We start from the raw sequence: 19940 nt of genomic DNA, 5'->3' as shown, positions 1-19940 counted from the left end.
CAATCCCCAGCCTCCGTATTTTCTGCAATAGCCTACCGTGGGGAACCTTATCAAACGCTTTGCTGAAATCCATATACACATCAACTGCTCTACCCTCGTCTACCTGTTCAGTCACCTTCTCAAAGAACTCGATAAGGTTTGTGAGGCATGACCTACCCTTCACAAAGCCATGCTGACTATCCCTGATCATATTATTCCTATCTAGATGATTATAAATCTTGTCTCTTATAATCCCCTCCAAGACTTTACCCACTACAGACGTGAGGCTCACCGGTCTATAGTTGCCGGGGTTGTCTCTGCTCCCCTCTTTGAACAAAGGGACCACATTTGCTATCCTCCAGTCCTCTGGCACTATTCCTGTATCCAATGATGACGTAAAAATCAAAGCCAATGGTCCAGCAATCTCTTCCCTGGCCTCCCAGAGAATCCTAGGATAAATCCCATCAGGTCCCGGTGACTTATCTATTTTCAGCCTGTCCAGAATTGCCAACACCTCTTCCCTACGTACCTCAATGCCATCTAATCTATTTACCTGGAGCTCAGCATTCTCCTCCGCAACATTATCTTTTTCCTGAGTGAATACTGACGAAAAATATTCATTTAGTATCTCGCCTATCTCTTCAGACTCTACACACAACTTCCCATCCCTGTCCTTGACTGGTCCTACTCTTTCCCTAGTCATTCGCTTATTCCTGACATACCTATAGAAAGCTTTTGGGTTTTCCTTGATCCTTCCTGCCAAATACTTCTCATGTCCCCTCCTTGCTCGTCTTAGCTCTCTCTTTAGATCCTTCCTCGCTACCTTGTAACTATCCATCGCCCCAACTGAAACTTCACACCTCATCTTCACATAGGCCTCCTTCTTCCTCTTAACAAGAGATTCCACTTCTTTGGTAAACCACGGTTCCCTCGCTCGGCACCTTCCTCCCTGCCTGACCGGTACATACTTATCAAGAACACGCAGTAGCTGATCCTTGAACAAGCTCCACTTATCCAGTGTGTCCAACACTTGCAGCCTACTTCTCCACCTTATCCCCCCCAAGTCACGTCTAATGGCATCATAATTTCCCTTCCCCCAGCTATAACTCTTGCCCTGCGGTGTATACTTATCCCTTTCCATCCTTAACGTAAACATCACCGAATTGTGGTCACTGTCCCCAAAGTGCTCACCTACCTCCAAATCCAACACCTGGCCTGGTTCATTACCCAAAACCAAATCCAATGTGGCCTCGCCTCTTGTTGGCCTGTCAACAAACTGTGTCAGGAAACCCTCCTGCACACACTGTACAAAAAATGACCCATCTAATGTACTCGAACTATATCTTTTCCAGTCAATATTTGGAAAGTTAAAGTCTCCCATAATAACTACCCTGTTACTTTCGCTCTTATCCAGGATCATCCTCGCCATCCTTTCCTCTACATCCCTAGAACTATTTGGAGGCCTATAGAAGACTCCCAACAGTGTGACCTCTCCTTTCATGTTTCTAACCTCAGCTCATACTACCTCGGAAGATGAGTCCCCATCTAGCATCCTCTCCGCCACCGTAATACTGCTCTTGACTAGCAGCGCCACACCTCCCCCTCTTTTGCCTCCTTCTCTGAGCTTATTAAAACACCTAAACCCCGGAACCTGCAACATCCAGTCCTGTCCCTGCTCTATCCATGTCTCCGAAATGGCCACAACATCGAAATCCCAGGTACCAACCCATGCTGCCAGTTCCCCTACCTTATTTCGTATACTCCTGGCATTGAAGTAGACACACTTCAAACCACCTACCTGAACACTGGCCCCCTCCTGCGACGTCAAATCTGAGCTCCTGACCTCTATACTCTCATTCTCCCTTACCCTAAAACTACTATCGATAGGGTGCACTTGCCAAGTTTCTTTGACATCATATCCAAAACCCACAACTGCCACCACTTAGGACAAGGGTAGCAGGTGCAGGAGTTTGCCATCTATCCATTTCCCTTCAAATCCCACATCATCCTAAATTGGGCATATATTGTCTTCATATTCGTTTGGTCAAAATCCTGGAACTCCCTACCCAAAAACATTGTTAGAGCATCTATACTACACTGGTTTCAAGGGTTCAAGGTCCATCACTGTTGTCATCAACAGTGCAATCATGCGGCACTTTGTTAAACATAACCTGCTCAGTTTGCGTTACGCCAGGGCCACTAAGTTCCTGACTTCATTGCAGTCTTGGTTCAAACATGGGCAAACAAAAAAATTGTTGAATTCACGACATGAGACAAGTGTGACTCCCCTTGACATCAAGGCCACATTTGACTGAGTATGGCATCAAGGAGCCCTAGCAAAACTGGAGTCAATGGGAAACAGGAAACTCTCAACTGGTTCAAATCATACCTTCTACAAAGGAAGATGGCTGTGGTTGTTAAGGGTCAGTCATCTCAACTCCAGGACATTGCTGCATGAGTTCCTCAGGATAATGTCCGTGGCCCAATCATTTTCACCTGCTTCATCAATGACCTTCCTTCTAACATAAGGACAGAAATGGAGATATTCTCTGATGACTGCACAATGTTCAGCATCATTCGTGACTTCTCAGATATTGAAGCAGTCCATGTCCAATTACAACAAGACCTGGACAATACCCAGGCTTGGGTTGTCAAGTGGCAAGTAATATTCACACTGCACAAGTACCAGGCAATGACCATCACCAACAGAGAGAATGTGAGCATCACTCTTTGACATTCAATGGCATTACCATCACTGAATCCTACTATCAACATCCTACCACTGACCATAAAACTGAACTGGACTAGCCATATAAATACAGTGGCTGCAAGGCCAAAGGCTAGGAATCTTGCGGCGAGTAACCCACCTCTTGATTCCCGAAAATCTGTCCATCATCTACATGGCCCAAGTCAGGAGTGTGATGAAATATTCTCCACTTGCTTGGATGAGTGCAGCTCAAAGAACACTCAAGCTTGACACCGTCCAGAACAAAGCAGCCCACTGGATTGGCATCCCTTCCACAAACATTCACTCCCTGCACCACTGACACAAAGTAGCAGTAGTGTGTACAAGATGCACAGCAGGAACTCACCAAGGCTCCTCAGATAGCACCAAATCCATGACCACGACCATCTATGAGGACAAGGGCAACAAATACATGGTAACACCACCACGTGGAAGTTCCCTGCCAAATCACTCAACATTCTGACTTGGAAATGTATCATCATTCCTTCACTGTCGCTGGGTCAAAACCCTTGAACTCCCTCCCTAACAACGATGTGGGTGACTGCAGCAGTCCAAAAAGGCAGCTCACCACCACTTTCTCAAGGGCAGTTTGGGATGGATAATAATTGCTGACCTAGCAAACAAAGCCCACATCCCTGAAATGAATACATTTTTAAAAACATTCTTCCGTGAGCATCTAGGGATGGGCCATAAATGTCAGTCTTACCAGTGAAGCTCATACCACAAAAATTAGTTCAAAGGAAAACAGATCTGAATGAGACAATGCTTTACAAATGAAAATCAAGAATGAGATTAGCATAACTTATGTCCACCAATACCTTTTAAAAAAACATGCCTGAATCCAAAATGAAAAAGACATGAAATTTAGGTAAATGACGTATGCGAACAACCTACTTACATCAGTATTAACTTACCTACTCTCTGCACTCCCTGGCTCAACAGCATCTATCTCAAATAACTTATTTTCTTCCCATTTTTTGCAGATGTCCTTCTCAATCCTCTTCAGATAATCAACCTTAGCTGTTCCCTTGCGTTCCTGTAGAGATGAAAATTTAAAAGATATTAAATATTAGCTTTCCAAGTTATCAATACAACAGATTTCTCAACAAGGCTCTATCCTGTAAGGTGGCACTATTTGAGGAGCAGTCAGAAGATTCTCCTGGTGTTTTGGTCACATTTATCCATAAACGAACGTAACAAGAGGCTACTTGAGTATTGCTGAAAAAAAAGGAACATGCCAAAGCTTTTCTTTTTGCACTCATCCAAGAATACCAATATAAGGGAAAAGAACAGCGAATACCGTTATGGGAATAAAGTACTGATTGAGGCTACTTGGTAACTTATCTCATTGCTGTGTCTGTAGGGCCTTGCTGTATGCAAACAGAGTGCTCCGTTAAGCTACAACAGCGATCACGTCCAAAGTACTTTAGTTGTTAATGAAGAACTTTGGGATTTCCTGAGATTGTGAAAAGCACTGTATTAATATAAACTAATTTCATTTAAATTTCTGCACAGGATAATATTTCACAATATAAAAATACCTTGGAACCAATTCCCTTAGGAGATTTTAACATTTTGTTTTTGAGTCTCTCCACATTGCAATCACCACTTTCTGTCTATCCTCTCTTACCAACTCATTCTGAAGGCCTGCAACAGAATTACATCAAATTAAGGTGCTGGACATTCAATTGTGGCACCTCAGCACTTGTGTTATTGTTTGCCTGCATATTAGTTGTTCCATTTCAAAGTAATTATATGTGTTCCAGAATGAGATATAATAAAGTAGTTCGTAAATGGTTCACTGGACTTATTCATGGGATGACGGGGTTGTCATATGATGAAAGGTTGAACTGTTTAGGCCATTCCCATTGGAGTTTAGAAGAATGAGAGTTGATCTTATTGAAACCTAGAAGAACCTGAGGGGACTTGACAGGGTGGACACCCAGAGGATGTTTCCTCTTGGGGAAGTGGGAGAGGGGGAAAGATTAAAACTAGAGGAACATTGCCTTAAAAGGAAGAACTTTAATTTTTAAATTGAGATGAGGAGAACTTTTTTCTCCCAAAGGGTTGCTATTTTGTGGAATTATCTTCCCAAGAAAATTGTGGAGACTAAAGTTTTGAATTCAAAGTGAGTTCGACAGATTTTTGTTTGGCAAGTGGTCTCGGGTTATGTGGCAGACAGGAAAGTGGAGTTGAGACCAAGACCAGATCATAGAATCATAAATTCTATCAAAGGTCAACCATGATCTTTTTCAATGGTGCAGCAGGCTCAAAGGGCCAAATGGCCTGTCCTTGCTCTATGTTCCAAGGTGCTTCATATGCCAGTTTAGTTGAAAGTGCAGTCAGGTTAGTTGAAAGTGCAGTCAGATAGGCAAACACTGCAGCCACTGTGACAAAAATAGTTCCTACGAATGATAATTAGCTAAATGACCCATTAACTTTCACTGGGTGATGGCCAGGACACAAAAAGCACCCCTGCAGTTCTGCAAATAGTGCCATCGGATCTTTACTGTTCAACTCCAAAACATGTTATTGAAGTAACGGCACCTCTAACAAATGCAATGCCCCATCATTACTACACTGAGTATAAACCTAGAATACATGCTCGACTCCAGAGAGTGAACCTGCAGTTGTGCACTAAGTTGGTGGTGTTGAGTCAAGATAACAAATGCATATGAAAATATTATATTTTCTTGCTTTTATACAGTAAAGGGAATAATGGCCTCTCTACCAAGCACTCTGGAGTGTTTTTCCAGGAGATAGATAGCAATGCCAGGGCAATTCAAAGTGAAATCTTTCAGAAATGGTGTTTAAAAAGGAATTTAATTTATATGGCCTTTCACAACCAGGACATCACACAGCAGTCTACAGACAAGGACGTACTTTTAAAACACAATCCCTGTTGCAACGTAGGAATCATGGCACTGACCTTGTGCACAACAAGCTCCCACAAACAGCTATGTGATCTGCTTTCATGACATTGATTGAGGGGTTAACAAGATCTGAGAAGAGGTCAGATAGCTCTCCCATTCCTCTTCAGAACATTGAAATCATTTACATGTGCCCAAAAGATCAGACAGGCGCAGGTTAACATTTCATCTGACAGAGCAGCATCTCTAACAAAGCAGCGTTCCCTCAGTGGCGCATTGGATAGTCTCTGGTGTGGGATTTCATAGAATTGTTGCAGTGCAGGAGGCCATTGGCCCATTATGTCTGCACCAGCTCTCAACTGAGCATTATTACTTAGTGCCATTTCCATACGTTTCCCCATATCCCATAAAATGTTTCTATTCAAATAATCACTTAATGTCTTCTTTGACTGCCTCAATTGAACCTGCCTCCACCACACTTCCAGGCAGTGAATTCCAGACCTAAACCACTCGTGTGAAAAAGTTTTTTCTCACATCACATTTGCAAATCACTTTAAATCTGCACCCCCTCATTCTTGATCCTTTTACGAGCAGTAACAGTTTCTGCCAATCGACTCCATCTAACCCCTCATGATTTTGAGCATCTCTATCAAATCTCTCTTTGCCTTGTTCTCTCCAAGGGGAACAGTCCCAATCTAGCCTCATAACTGAATTTTCACATCCCTGGAACCGTTCTTGCCAAACCTCTTCTGAACTTCTTCCAAAACCTCTTCTGAACTTCTTCCAAGGTGTTTGCGTCATTGCTATAGTGTGGCACCCAACCCTGTACACAATACTCTACCTGGGGTCTAACTAGCATATATTCCACATAACCTCCCTGCTCTTGTATTATATGCCCCTTTTAATAAAGCCCAGAAAGCTATATGCTTTATTAACTGCTCTCTCCACCTATCCTGCCACCGTCAATGGTCTATGCACCAGTGCACCCGGATCCCCTTGTAGAATTTTATCCCTTATGTTAGTCTCTCCATGTTCTTCCTACCAAAATGCACCTCACATTCTCTGTATTGAACCTCATCTGCCACCTATCTGCCCACTCCACCAAATTGCCTACATCCTTTTGAAGTTCTACATGTCTTCCTCACAGTTCACAACACTTCCAGGTTTTGTGTCATCTGCAAAGTTTTGATCCCCACGCACACCATTAACATTTATCTGGAAAACAAAGGGTCACAATACCCACCCCCTGGAGACTCTGCTCCAAACCTTCCTCCAGCCCCCCCAAAATATCCCACGTTGCTGCTGCGCCTCTTATTCCAATGGAGCTGTTACTGGGGGGGGGGGGGGGGGGGGGGGGAGACAACTGAGCTACTGACACGTGTCGCCCCTCCATATCATTCCATCGCAGGGAATGTTCGTCCCCCGCACCCCTCATAACAATGGGCAAGGGCTGTCACAACAACAGCAGAGAGAGTGAGGACCGGGACTCCAGACGGTTAACACTCACCGCCATGTCCACGCGCCCGGCTTCGCTCTCGCTGTGTGCGCACCGAGGCGCCGCCGAAAGCGCCTGCGCGGCACCACCAAGCGGCATGCCGGGAGGTGTATTTCCTTCCTCCGGGCTCTAACTCGCCATCATGCGGCCCAGATCACACTACGCGACTACATGTCCCAGAACGCCCCGCGAATGGTCCGTCACCTCCACCTGCCCCCCGCCCCCCAAGCTCGCCGGTAAGAAGTCCTCATCCTGACAAATGTCAGCAGTTCCTGTTTACTGATTGATTAGCGTTCATCGCAGCAACCTGAGAGGGAGGGTGTGTTGTGCTAGGTTTTATGACAGTGTCGTAAAGCCACTCTCACTTCTCGCCAGAGAGGCAATGCTTGGATTAACCCTGAGTCTGGCACATGGACAGAAGAATTTGTGAATTGATTTATTAACCGGAGAAGAACTTGGAGATGGTATTTTTAACCACTAGATTACTATTCAATAATGATAATTAATTAATGTTACAGGAGGTAAGTACTGCTTGAATTCAAGGCCAGGATTGTCTCCCTGGCCTACTTTCAATTTTCTAGATCAACAGAGAAGAATTTTGCTGATTCCACCCTCCTGCAGCCCCAGTTTCATAGAATTTACAGTGCAGAAAAAGGCCATTCGGCTCATCGAGCCCGCACCGGCCCTTGGAAAGAACACCCTACCTAAGATTGGCCTGTGTTATCTTTATTTGCCTCTCACTCGGATTTTGAGTGGGGTGGTGAAATGTTGTGACAAAGAAGGGTCTGGAGTGTTAGGTCCCAATGTGGCCGGAGACATGACAGGTGTGAAAATTAGCACCTGGAGCTGATGTGTTGGTTTTTCATGTCGCCATTCCTGCCGCCAGCAATTTCCTTCTTGACAGGAGAAGGTGGGATGTAGCAACCAGTCAGGTTTGGGAATGAGGCCAATTAATTTTAGCAAGCTCATTGTCAGCCAGTTTTGGAATGTGGCAACGGTGCACTAATTGCATGCTGGATCAGAGATTGACCAGGTGCTTGTCGGTGACAACACATCAGAAAAGTTGGGACCTAGGTGCCGTTAGGCAGCTGTGCTAACCACTGTGCTACCATGCTGTCCTAACATTGTATGTTTTCGAGAAGAGTTAGAGAAAGCTCTTGGGCTCAAAGGGATCAAAGGATGTGGGGGGAAGGTGGGAACAGGCTCTTGAGTTGGTCGTTTAGCTATGATCATAATGAATGGCGAAGCGGCTCGAAGGGCCGAATGGCCTACGCCTGCTCCACTTTTCTATGTTTCTAAATTGATCCTGCATATAGCGTCCATTTCCATCCTGTACCCAACTGACCACCCTCCAGCCAACTAGTAGCCCACCTCTACCAAAATATCAGGTTTTTGACTCCTTCCTGCCCATTGCCCCCACCCCCAATACCCCTGGGATGTGGGTAAAAGACTTGAAACTGGTCCCGACATTGGTTTCCCAATCCCGGAGGGTTTGGGACAAGCTGGATGGAGCACACACCATTGTTTTCTAAAAATGTCATGGTTTAACTTCAGTTTTTGAAGCTAATGAATACTAATGAAATGACTGTACAGTATAACAAAATAATGTTCAACATGATTTTAATTTCTGTAGCTAGAAATTGGTAAAGGAATAATCCAAATGTTATGAGTGTACTTAATAAGGATAGCACGGTAGCACAGTGGTTAGCACTGTGGCTTCACAGGCACCAGGGTCCTAGGTTCAATTCCTGGCTGGGTCACTGTCTGTGTGGAGTCCGCACGTTCTCCTTGTGTCTGCGTGGGTTTCCTCCGGGTGCTCCGGTTTCATAGAACATAGAACATACAGTGCAGAAGGAGGCCATTCGGCCCATCGAGTCTGCACCGACCCACTTAAGCCCTCACTTCCACCCTACCCCCGTAACCCAATAACCCCTCCAAACCTTTTTGGTTACTAAGGGCAATTTATAATGGCCAATCCACCTAAGCTGCACGTCTTTGGACTGTGGGAGGAAAAGACTGTGGGAGGAAGCTTTCCTCCCACAAGTCCCGAAAGATGTGCTGTTCGGTAATTTGGACATTCTGAATTCTCCCTCCGTGTACCCGAACAGACGCCGGAATGTGGAGACTAGGGGCTTTTCACAGTAACTTCATTGCAATGTAAGTCTACTTGTGACAATAAAGATTATTATTATATATCAAAACAGAGCTGGTCTAAATTTTGGACATAGTTTATTAGCTGCCATTGGTTAGTTTCTGCATAATTTTCAGATGATATTACCAAACTTATTTGCACTTGTCAAAGTTCCATATAATTATCTCCTAGTTTGCAACATTTTAACTCTCTTTTTACTTTTCAAGTCATGTCAGTTCATTTTGATGAAAGAAGTGGGACCGTACGCTGTAAGACCCCATGGGGTGAATGGTATCAAACCATGGAAGAAGTTTTCATTGAGGTCCAGGTTCCACTTGGAACATCTGCAAAAGAAATCAAATGTAGCTTGGGGAGTAAGGATATAGCATTGTCTGTCAAGGGGGAAGATATACTGAAGGTAAACAGATCCCTTATCCTTCCTGTCGCTCATACTTCAAATGAGACTCATTCAGTTTGGTTTGAAAATCTAACCCGGTCGGTGCATTTCATTTTAAAATGAACACATTTGAGTCAGTTCAAATAGGTTTGCTATCTCACTTTTCCAATAATAGATCTGGCACATTAGCTCCTTGTTCTTTCTTTTGAGATAAGGCATTAATGCGAGGAGCTAGATAAAGCTTTAAATTGACAACCTGATATTTAAACAAGACAAGACTATCAAAGAAAAAATGTTCTCTGCAGATCCTGGCATACATGTTTTGTATTTCCAAATCTTCTGTTCTTATTTTAAAGTACTATATTTGTTTCACCTCTCATCTCACCTTGAGAAGCGTTATTCGTTCACAATCATTTTCATTGTAACTCCAGCCTTGATCCTGAGCTCTGATCTGTGTTAGACTTGGCAAAAGATGGCAAGCACACAGGCTAAATATTGAGTATGATTCCTTGTATGGTTAGGCATTTACAGAGGAATCTAGTAATCCTTTAAAGAAACTGTTTGAATAAGTGCACAACATGGACTACTACAGTCCTTGTGTGTAACCTTTATAGAGTGCTATTCTACTCGCATATAAAAGGAAAAAAGTTGCATTCACATAGTGTTTCATGTTCTCTTGAACATCCCCAAATGTTTCATATGCCAGTTGTAAAGTGTTATCACTGAAAGATGGCACCTCTAAGAATGCAGCAATCTCCTAACAATGCATTGAAATGGTGGATTATGTGTTCAAGTCCCAAATTAGGCCTCAAACGCAAGGCTAATCATTGAGCTAAAATTACACAACATGTAAAATTAAAAGTACAGAAATTGTTATTTTTAGTAAATAAATACTGATTGAGTGCATCACGGTGTATTGTCATGGATGAATCTTCCTTTAATTTCAGGGGAAACTCTACGATTCTACCGTCTCTGATGAAGGAACCTGGACACTAGGTAGGGAACAATCTTAAAATGTTACCTTCACAAACAAGCTTTTCTTTATGCCTTTTTTCTGTTTTTACTATTTCAGTACAAGAGTGTACACAACACCTCCACTCTGTCTTTAGACAAAATATATTTTGAAGGGCAAGAGAAATATGGGAATTAAAAAATATAATTTTCAACTGTACTTTTCTTACATCTCCAAAAAAATGTGTTTTCTGGCAGAGGATAAGAAACAGGTGTGTATTGTTCTGAGAAAAAGTAACCGAGAAGCTGGGAATTGCTGGCCTTCATTGCTGAAAGGGCAGTATAATGCTGACCCCTTGCTGAAAGATGAAATGCAAAAGAAACTCACACTGGAAAGATTCCAAAGGGAGGTAAGTAGTGATAAATGTTGTGCTGCATGTTGTATATTTGTATCTTGAATATATGCATAGGTTGTACTTGTTTCTATTCGGGGATATATAAGGGGATGAGGGGTCATGGGAGAAGGCAGGAGAATGGGGATGAGAGACATATCAGCCATGATTGAATGGCCTGATTCTGTTCCCATATCTTATGGTCTTATGATTGTAACATGTTTTATTCACAGTGCTTAAAAATATCTACCTCATACCTCTAGTTTCCATGCTCTTCTATAACTTTGTTTATTTTATTCTGAATCCACCCCTACACTTAACCAATCGAGCACAGTCCACATCAGTAGTAAACAGACTCACATAATCAAACACAAAATAATTCAACTCTTCAGTACACTTTAAAAGAAATATTTCTAGTTGGGCATTATCAGCAGATTACAACTGGATCTGTTCTATTGTCTAGGATCTTAAACCTGATGAGACAAAGTCATAAAGCAGGCAAGTTAGCGACAGAAGTAACGAGTTAGAAATGACAGCAGCTTAATAATCGGACAAATTGTTTTTGCAATTTTTAAAATTTCACTAATCACAACTATTGATTCGGTCGCTGTGCCCTCGTAATCCATGCAGCATGATTTGACTTCTGCAATTCTCCTGGAAGTGCACTGAAGAATAAAAATTATCCTTTATTTTTTGGGAATAAGGCACAATGCTAAGTGTTTAAAGTATTATAACTTAAACTGCTGAAGTGGCTGCCTTGTTCACTGGTCAATAGCCTATGAACAGTGACAACACTTTGAAAGTGAAGATTCGCCACGTGACTGCAATACCAGAGGTGGTCTGTGGTATTCCCGCTTTACCCCCTTTATTCTCTTCTGTGGATTATCTTATGTTATGTACTATTCTCTAAGAAAAATGACTGCCATGGAGAGGGGAAAAATTTGGCAATGCGGAACTTGCTATTGTTGGGGAGCAGGATTACTCTGAAGGCAAAGGTGTCAAAATTGATCACTTAATTGTCCTTTCCAGCCAGGCAGAGCATGGAGAAGATGGGAAAAGGGAGAAGTTACTGTTATATTCCTTGTCTTGTTCTCCAAGATAGCCAGATATGTAGTGATCACTTAATTGTCCTTTCCAGCCAGGCAGAGCACCGAGAAGGTGGGAAAAGGGAGAAGTTACTGTTATATTCCTTGTCTTGTTCTCCAAGATAGACAGATATGTAGTGTTGACAAAGAATATAAAGAAGTTCCGCACACATGAGTGCGGCCTCAACCGGGACCTGGGATTCATGTCGCATTACATTCATCCCCCACCATCTGGCCTGCAAAATCCTACCAATTGTCCTGGCTTGATACAATTCACACCTCTTTAACCTGGGGTTACCCCATCTCTGTATCTGTAAAGATTTAATCACCTGCTAATGCTCGCATTCCTAGCATTGTTTGGCATCTTTGAATTTGTCTATATATGTGTTTCTGGAACAGACTTCTTCATTCACCTGAGGAAGGAGCAGCGCTCCGAAAGCTAGTGACATCGAAACAAACCCGTTGGACTTTAACCTGGTGTTGTAAGACTTTGTACTGTGCTCACCCCAGTCCAACGCCGGCATCTCCACATTAAAGAATATAAACTAAGATGTATAAATCAAAACTAATTTATTTTACACTACTGATAGCATGTTATATTTCCACTACTTAACTTGATTAGATTCACACACTTTACTGAGTAACAGATAATAAAACAATAGTACTGAATCTGTAATACAGTAATCAATATTCTCTCTAACTATTAAACTACACTATAACTTGACCTCGTGCTATATCTCTACAATGAAATCTCACTCTGCTCTCATCAGCTTCTCATCATCTTCTCCCAGAATTCCTGGAGATGCTGACTTATATACAATGAATTAGTAACGCCATCTAATGTTTGATCTACACATAGTTTCAGGTGTTGACCTTTTACTACACTGGCGCTATACATATCATTACAGTTACCTTACCAAAATGGGGATATTTTGAGATGGGCAACTTGAGAGACAGAGAGGATAAACTGACAATGAGTGGGAGGGTATGAGACAGACAAGTAGAAGTGGCTGCAGATGTGGTATTTCAGAAACCTGAAAGGGATAACTTTGAGACACAAAAAATGTCTTGTGGAACTGGAATCTTTGATATTGAGGATGAAACTTAAAGCAACAATATAGCAAGGCAAATGATGAAAGAGATGACAAAGCTTGAATTTTGCTTTACTTTCCAACTCTTGACATCCCATGCCCAACCGTACCCTCATGAAACCACCAAAGCTGAGAAACCCTTTATTCCTGCTATGAATTGATATTTTACATAAAATGTAAGATGTCTCTGGAGGTCACATTGGAAATTACGAAGATTATTCTTGTTAGAAAATCATAAACATTTAGAAACTTAATCATTATAATGGGCTTTCACTTTCCTCCAAATAGCATCCTGGCTTTGACTTTAGTGGGGCTGACATTTCTGGAAACTATGCTGGTGGAGGTCCAGATTTCTCAAATTTGGGAAAGTAACGAAGATTCAAAAACCTGCAAAGTGGTGACCAAGTTGCTCCTATAGAGTATCACTGGACTTTGAGAAGAACAGTGCAGAAGACAAGCTGTTGAAGTGTGTGAAGAACTTAATGACCCAAAATGCACTGGCAAAGTAAGGACAAGTTCATGAAGCACACCATTATTGGTGTGTAAATAACCCAGGAATTTGTGTTGTGAAAATAATTTGCCATGAGTTTTGAACTGTTACATATTGCTGGACAATTTAAATTGCACCACTGTTAGCCTTGCAAAAACAAGATCTTGTTGTCGCCCTCCTCATGAATTTCAAGAGGTTGCTAGATTGGTACTGTAAATACAATGAATACTGTAAAAACATAATCAACCGTGCCACTTAGAGTTAGGGCAGCTATTTCACATTGTAAGAACCCTGTTAAATGGGTGATTACTAGTCCTGGCATGCCACTCAACCGTGGAAATTCAGAAAGATCACCATTAAGACTGGAGTCTTACACCTGAGCATTAATTTGTCCTAAGAGGCTTATCAAATTATTTTTTAAAGTCTCTTGATTCAAAAAAAAATAAAGGAAACATAATTAAATTCAGAATACAGTTTTGACAGTGAGGGGACAGCACGGTGGCGTGATGGTTAGCACTGCTGCCTCCCAGCACCGAGGATCCAGGTTCGATCTCGGCCCCGGGTCATTATCCGTATGGACTTTGCACATTCTCCCTGTGTCTGCGTGGGTCTCACCCCAACAACCCAAAGATGTGCAGAGTAGGTGGATTGGAGATGCTGAGTTACCCCTTAATTGGAAATTTAAAAAAAGTTTTGACAATGTAGTCCTTGCAGTGCCTACCGGTTGGGGAAGGCCTGAGGCATACTGTTGGAAACTGTGTGCTCCTTCTCTAGGGCTACCCAGATGCAAAAGAGAGGCAGAGTCAAAATGATCACCCCCTGTTTTTGTTTACTTTATTTGCTTGCTTTTCTTGCTGTCTCTGTAAGGAGATGAGCTGATGGTCATGTATTTTACCACATTGCTTTTGGTGTGTCTATTGATTCCAGTAATTTGTGACGCCAACATATTTGGAGCCGAAGGTTGTGAAAAATGGAACTCGCGCTGCTCGCCACAAGATGCCCGTGTCCAGCCACAGCTACATGAACTTTAAAATGAATTTTGCTGCTTCTAAAAATAAAATTCTGCACAATAATTCATATTATTGAAGTTGGTTTCTTGGTTATGGTACTTGCAGTTTAGAAGCAGACGGCAGAATTCAAAATAAGACCTTTTGTGAAATCCTGCAACAATATTTCAATTTGTTCTGGTTTGGGTTGATCTGGACAGCTGCCTGAAAGTTTTGGAATAAAACCGGAAAAATCCTGGGAATGCTCAGCAGGTCAGGCAGCAGTTTTCGAGAGAAAATAAGAGATAACATTTTAGGACAAAGGTTAACCCTGTTTCTCTCTCTGAGCACTTCCAGAGCTTTCTTGTTTTACTTCAGAGTTCCACATGTGCAGTACTTTTGCGCCTGAAAACTCTGATCTTCACTGACTACATAGAATCATAGAATTTACAGTCCAGAAGGAGGCCGTTTGGCCCATCAAGTCTGCACCAGCCCTTGGAAAGAGCACCCTACCTAAGGCCACACCTCCACCCAATCCCCACAACCCAGTAACCACACCTAATCTTTTTGGACACTAAGGCAATTTAGAATGGCCAATCCACCTAACCTGCACATCTTTGGACTGTGGGAGGAAACTGGAGCACCCGGAGGAAATTCATGCAGATACGGGGAGAACGTGCAGACCGTACAGACAGTGACCCAAGCCGGGAATCGAACCTGGGACCCTGGAGCTGTGAAGCAACTGTGCTAACCACTGTGCGCCCGTGCCGCCCATTGTGCTATCATGCCGCCCATAAGAGGAATTCACCAAATCATCAGCTGAAGGAGTTTGGGAGGAAAACAAAACAATGTGTGATGTTATTTTGTCATTTTTTAAAATAACATTGTATTAAATAGTTCAGTTGTGTCCGCACGTTCTGTATTGTGCTGCTGTGAGGTGTGGAATTTCAGTTGGTATTACAATATTGCTTCTTTCCACCCACATATGATTCCTGTTGCTTCTCTTCACTGTTCCTGCTGAAATAATAATCTTTATTAGTGTCACAAGTTGGCTTACATTAACACTGCAGTGAAGTTACTGTGAAAATCCCCTAGTCGCCACAATCTAGCGCCTGTTTGGGTATACTGAGGGAGAATTCAGAATGTGCAATTCACCTAACAAGCACGTCTTTCGGGACTTGTAGGAGGAAAGCAGAGCACCCGGAGGAAAGGCACGTGGAGAACGTGCAGACTCCGCACTGACAGTGACCCAAGCCGGGTATCGAACCTGGGACCCTGGCGCAGAGAAGCAACAGTGCTAACCACTGTGCAACTGTGCTGCCCTGGTTGTCCATTTCAATTTTTTACAAAGTAGAAATTTCAAGTGCTGTGATGGAGCCTCCTGACCACATTTATACCCAGTATACCACAACCATCCTGTACTTGCAGTACACGTCTGTAAAGGATTAATACCATTCCGTACAACAGAAGAATTGGAACTTGTATTAACATTTTGTTTCTTGGACTGCTACAGTTCTCAAACTGAAAGTGTTTTTTCTTACTTTGTTCTTTTAAAAAATATATATATTTATTAAAGTTTTTTAACATAATTTTTCACCCTTACAAACAAACCCCCCCCGCCTCGTAACAAAATAGAAAGAAAACGCACATAGCAAGATATAAACATGGTAAAACGATATGTTACAGAGCTTTGTACACTGGATTCCTCCCGGACATGCCAGTCCTCCAGATCTCTCATGTGTTCTCTTGCTCAAATACCCCCCCAGGCAGATCCCCCCCCCCCCCTCACAAGACACCCCCCCCCCCCCCCCGGGTTGCTGCTGCTGCTGACCGACCTTCATCTAACGCTCCGCGAGATAGTCTAGGAACGGTTGCCACCGCCTGTAGAACCCCTGCGCAGACCCTCTCAAGGCAAACTTTATCCTCTCCAGCTTAATGAATCCAGCCATGTCGTTTATCCAGGCCTCCAGGCTAGGGGGCTTCGCCTCCTTCCACAAGAGCAAGATCCTTCGCCGGGCTACTAGGGACGCAAAGGCCAGAATTCCGGCCTCTTTCGCCTCCTGCACTCCCGGCTCATCCACTACTCCGAATATTGCTAGCCCCCAGCTTGGCTTGACCCGGACTTTCACCACCTGAGATATTGCTCCCGCCTACGCGCCCATCATCGACTCGAGCATTGTGCTCGCATATGCCCCGGCATCAGCCCCCTCCACTCCTTCAGGGAGACCCAGGATCTGCAGATTCTTTCTCCTCGACCTGTTCTCCAGGTCTTCGAATCTTCCCGCCCACCTCTTGTGCAGCACCTCGTGCTCCTCCACTCTCACCGCCAGGCCCAAGATCTCGTCCTCATTCTCATTGACTTTTTTCTGCACCTCCTGGATCTTTACCTCGCTGGCCTTCTGGGTCATCCCTAGTCCTTCAATCGCCGACAGCATAGGCGCCAGCATCTCCTTCCGCAGCTCCTCGAAGCAGCGCTTGATGAACTCTTGCAGCTCCGGCCCGCATTCCACTTTATCCCCGGCCGCCGCCATTTCGTTTTTCTTCCCTCACTTCTCCCGCTGCTCCAATGCCGCTTTTTTGGCTGTTTCGCTTCTGGTCTGGTCCATAAAAGGTGAAGGGGGACCTCATTCTTCCCTTCCCACATGGAACGTCTTCAAAAAATTCCCGTTGGGGCTCCTCTAAAGAGCCCGAAAGTCCGTAATAGCGGGAGCTGCCGAATCGTGCGGCTTAGCTCCGCATCGCCGCAACCGGAGGTCCCCTTACTTTGTTCTGTCACAGGTTATGGGTGTCGCTGGCTAATCCAGCATTTATTGCCCATCCCTAATTGCCCTTGTGAAGGTGCTGTGAGCCACTTTCTCGAACCGATGCAAGCCACATGATGTAGGTACACTCACAGTGAAAGGAATTTAATAATTATTGAACAGAGCAGTATTTCACTTGGCTGCAATGCCTTGTGTCGTCTTAGATCAACCAGAGAAGTTTGAGTAATTGGAGAATTTAATTTTATAGATGTAAAATATACAATAGTATTGAAGTTTTATTCTTTCACTGAACATGGGCATTGCTGGCAAGACCAGCATTTCTTTCCCATCCTTATTGCTGTTGAAATGAGTGGTTTGCTGGCCATAATGCTGTGGGTTGGGTGTCACTTGTAGGTCAGACCAAGAAAGGATGGCAGATTTCCTTCCTTAAAGGACATTAGTAAACCAGATGGGGTTTTTTGGTAATTGATAGTTTTATGATCACCTTTACTGAGATTAGCTTTATACCATTTTGCTATGAAATAGTAAAGTGGATTAATTAATCAAATTAACAAGTTAGATTAATATGCTAGCCCCTGAAAGCAGAAAGGCTGGAATGTTCCGTGAGTAAGTGTTCCGAGTTGAATTCATCTTGGAATGTGCCAGCAATCATTTAAGGTTTGTATCTAAACATAACAAGCAACATACTTGGTTTGTGGCGAAGTCTTGCTGGCCAGTCTGGTAGTTGAACCTGCAACCTTAACATTATTGGCACCACACTCTAACCATTTGTGTTAACTGGTTCCCTTGAATTTCAAATTCCATCAGCCACTGGTATGATTCAAACCCTTGTCCCCAGGGCATTAACCTGGGTCTCTGGATTACTAATTTCGGAACATTACCACTACACCACCATTTTCCAAATAATGTCAGAATCAGTTGTCCTTTTGTAACTACCATTGGAGTGCATGTTATGGAAAACAGTGATGCAGTTTATAAATTGGCTTTCCAGTTCAGGCATCTGAATTAAAATCCAACCTGGATTAATGGGATGAAACCTTTTTGTCTGCAGGCTGTAAATTCTCTGTGTAAAATAAGTCTGGAAAGCTACAATCCTATATGCATACAATAGCAAGCCTTGTAATTCAGTAGTATAGGCATTTTTAAAAAAAATAACTCCAGGGATGTGGGTTTTCATGGTAAGGCCAGTGTTTATTGCGCTCGAGAATCTCTTCAAGCTGGTGTGGAAAATGTGAAAAAGCACACTTGTGCATTAAGGTTGAAATTAAGGCATTTTAGGCAGCATTTGACCTAAAATGTGGGGCAAAATCTTCAAACGGCAGGCCTGCAACCTCCTGCCATCGGCCACCATGGTCCTGCCTCCCAGCCATGTGGAAAATCTCCGTTTTGGTGGTGGGGTTGGGAACAGCTACATGCCCATAAGCAGCAAGTAGCCAGTTAAACTTCAAGGCCACTCTGATGATGCCATCAGGCAGTATCTTCTCCGCTCTCCCATCTACATCAGTGGATTCCGCCTTTGAAGGTGGAGCTGCTGACCTCTCAGGGCTGAAGGCCAATCGGTGATCCTCCAGACTCAGAAGCCCACCCCTGTCCTTTATTAGATGGCAAGTATGTTCCCTGTCTACCACATCTACTAATTGGCCTGCTCTTCAAAACTTATGACAAAACAAATTATGGCAGCTTCCTTACAGTCAGGCGTTGCTGCTGTTGAGGAATTGGTTGACACATTCATTACAGATTGCTTGCATCATGCAGTATCGTTCCTCAGTCCCACATGCACACCAGCCTCACTCGATCTGTGAAGAACTGGGAGAGGAAGAACCAAGTGCTTTACCCTCCATGGCTTCTGCATGAGCCTCACAGACCGGTGGAGGTTTACCACTGCAGGAGGCAAATCAAATAGAGCAAGGATAAAATGTGGTATCTGGCAAAAATTATCAGAGGGATGACCTTTGACCAAGCCATTGCCCAGCTGCAGTTCAGTGACAAAAAGAGAGCAAAGGTTATGCTGGAAGTTCTTTTGGAAGCTCATAATTGGTAATGAGGAACCACAGTCTGGAGTACAGATGGAACCTGATTTAGCAGAGCGAGTCTTGGATAAGTCCCAGTATCTGAAGAGGATTCATTACCATGGCAGAGGGATGTTTGGTATCATGGACAGAGTATGCTGCCACTACTTTGTCAAGTTGGTGGAAGGTAGACCCCCAGTGGAGAAGACCACCACTGGTTTTGACCAGGCCAAGTACGTGCAACAATTGTGCAACAGAAACATCATTCACACCTGTAATGGTGCCACGTGAGGCCTGATGTGGCACTTGATGTGTTCTGTACTCTGGGATAACACAGGCTGCAACTGGATGCAGCTTTGACAAAAAGATACTCGAGACCTTGAAGTTAGTTCAATCTGATTTATTGAACCAATAGCACAGTTCTCTATGGGTTCGACTCTGCTAACATAAGTGTGGTTACTCTGTCTGACTGGACCAGACTAGCTCTTAGCCACGTGCTGGAGGTGTGATACTGTACATACACCCTGACTCACTCTGTAGATGTTCATCAGTGGAA

General features: G+C 43.5%; 2 protein-coding genes and 1 pseudogene across 4 annotated transcripts in view; 2 read left to right on the top strand and 1 right to left on the bottom strand.

Moving 5' to 3' along the window:
• lars1b (leucyl-tRNA synthetase 1b) overlaps positions 1 to 7167 on the bottom strand; it is an 83267-nt gene extending 76100 nt beyond the window's left edge. The window contains exons 1-2 of the mRNA XM_072512596.1: positions 7103 to 7167; positions 3640 to 3761 (exon numbers count right to left, since the gene is read on the bottom strand). Coding sequence (XP_072368697.1) covers positions 3640 to 3761; positions 7103 to 7108 — 128 coding nt within the window. The 5' untranslated portion in view covers positions 7109 to 7167. The remainder of the gene's footprint in view (positions 1 to 3639; positions 3762 to 7102) is intronic.
• Positions 7168 to 7404: 237 nt separating this feature from the next.
• Positions 7405 to 14700, top strand: nudcd2 (NudC domain containing 2). 3 transcript variants are annotated; one of them, XR_011948385.1, is made up of 6 exons: positions 7407 to 7611; positions 9449 to 9639; positions 10566 to 10614; positions 10828 to 10979; positions 13426 to 13642; positions 14555 to 14700. XR_011948385.1 is itself a non-coding variant. In XM_072512595.1 (5 exons), the coding sequence occupies exons 2-5, from the start codon at positions 9451 to 9453 to the stop codon at positions 13507 to 13509; spliced, it is 474 nt and encodes a 157-aa protein (XP_072368696.1). In that variant the 5' UTR covers positions 7405 to 7554; positions 9449 to 9450; the 3' UTR covers positions 13510 to 14700. The 3 variants fall into 3 exon arrangements, 2 of the variants coding, with proteins under 2 accessions (XP_072368696.1, XP_072368695.1); XM_072512595.1 differs by having other exon boundaries at positions 7405 to 7554; positions 13426 to 14700; XM_072512594.1 differs by having other exon boundaries at positions 13426 to 14700.
• Positions 14701 to 19048: 4348 nt separating this feature from the next.
• On the top strand, positions 19049 to 19675 carry LOC140427398 (large ribosomal subunit protein uL22m pseudogene; annotated as a pseudogene).
• Positions 19676 to 19940: the final 265 nt, after the last annotated feature.

Source organism: Scyliorhinus torazame, chromosome 7 (genome assembly GCF_047496885.1).
Source record: "Scyliorhinus torazame isolate Kashiwa2021f chromosome 7, sScyTor2.1, whole genome shotgun sequence".
NCBI classification, from domain to species: domain Eukaryota; kingdom Metazoa; phylum Chordata; class Chondrichthyes; order Carcharhiniformes; family Scyliorhinidae; genus Scyliorhinus; species Scyliorhinus torazame.
The sequence above is the reverse complement of the archived record's forward strand: the minus strand, read 5'-3'. Positions and strand labels throughout refer to the sequence as shown.

Excerpts from the sequence above, each read along its gene's own strand:
- nudcd2 (XM_072512595.1), top strand. The coding sequence starts at position 9,451 with ATGTCAGTTCATTTTGATGAAAGAAGTGGGACCGTACGCTGTAAGACC. Across the intron at positions 9,640-10,565 it reads AGGGGGAAGATATACTGAAG|GGGAAACTCTACGATTCTAC; the intron begins GTAAACAGATCC and ends CTTTAATTTCAG. Across the intron at positions 10,980-13,425 it reads TGGAAAGATTCCAAAGGGAG|CATCCTGGCTTTGACTTTAG; the intron begins GTAAGTAGTGAT and ends TCCTCCAAATAG.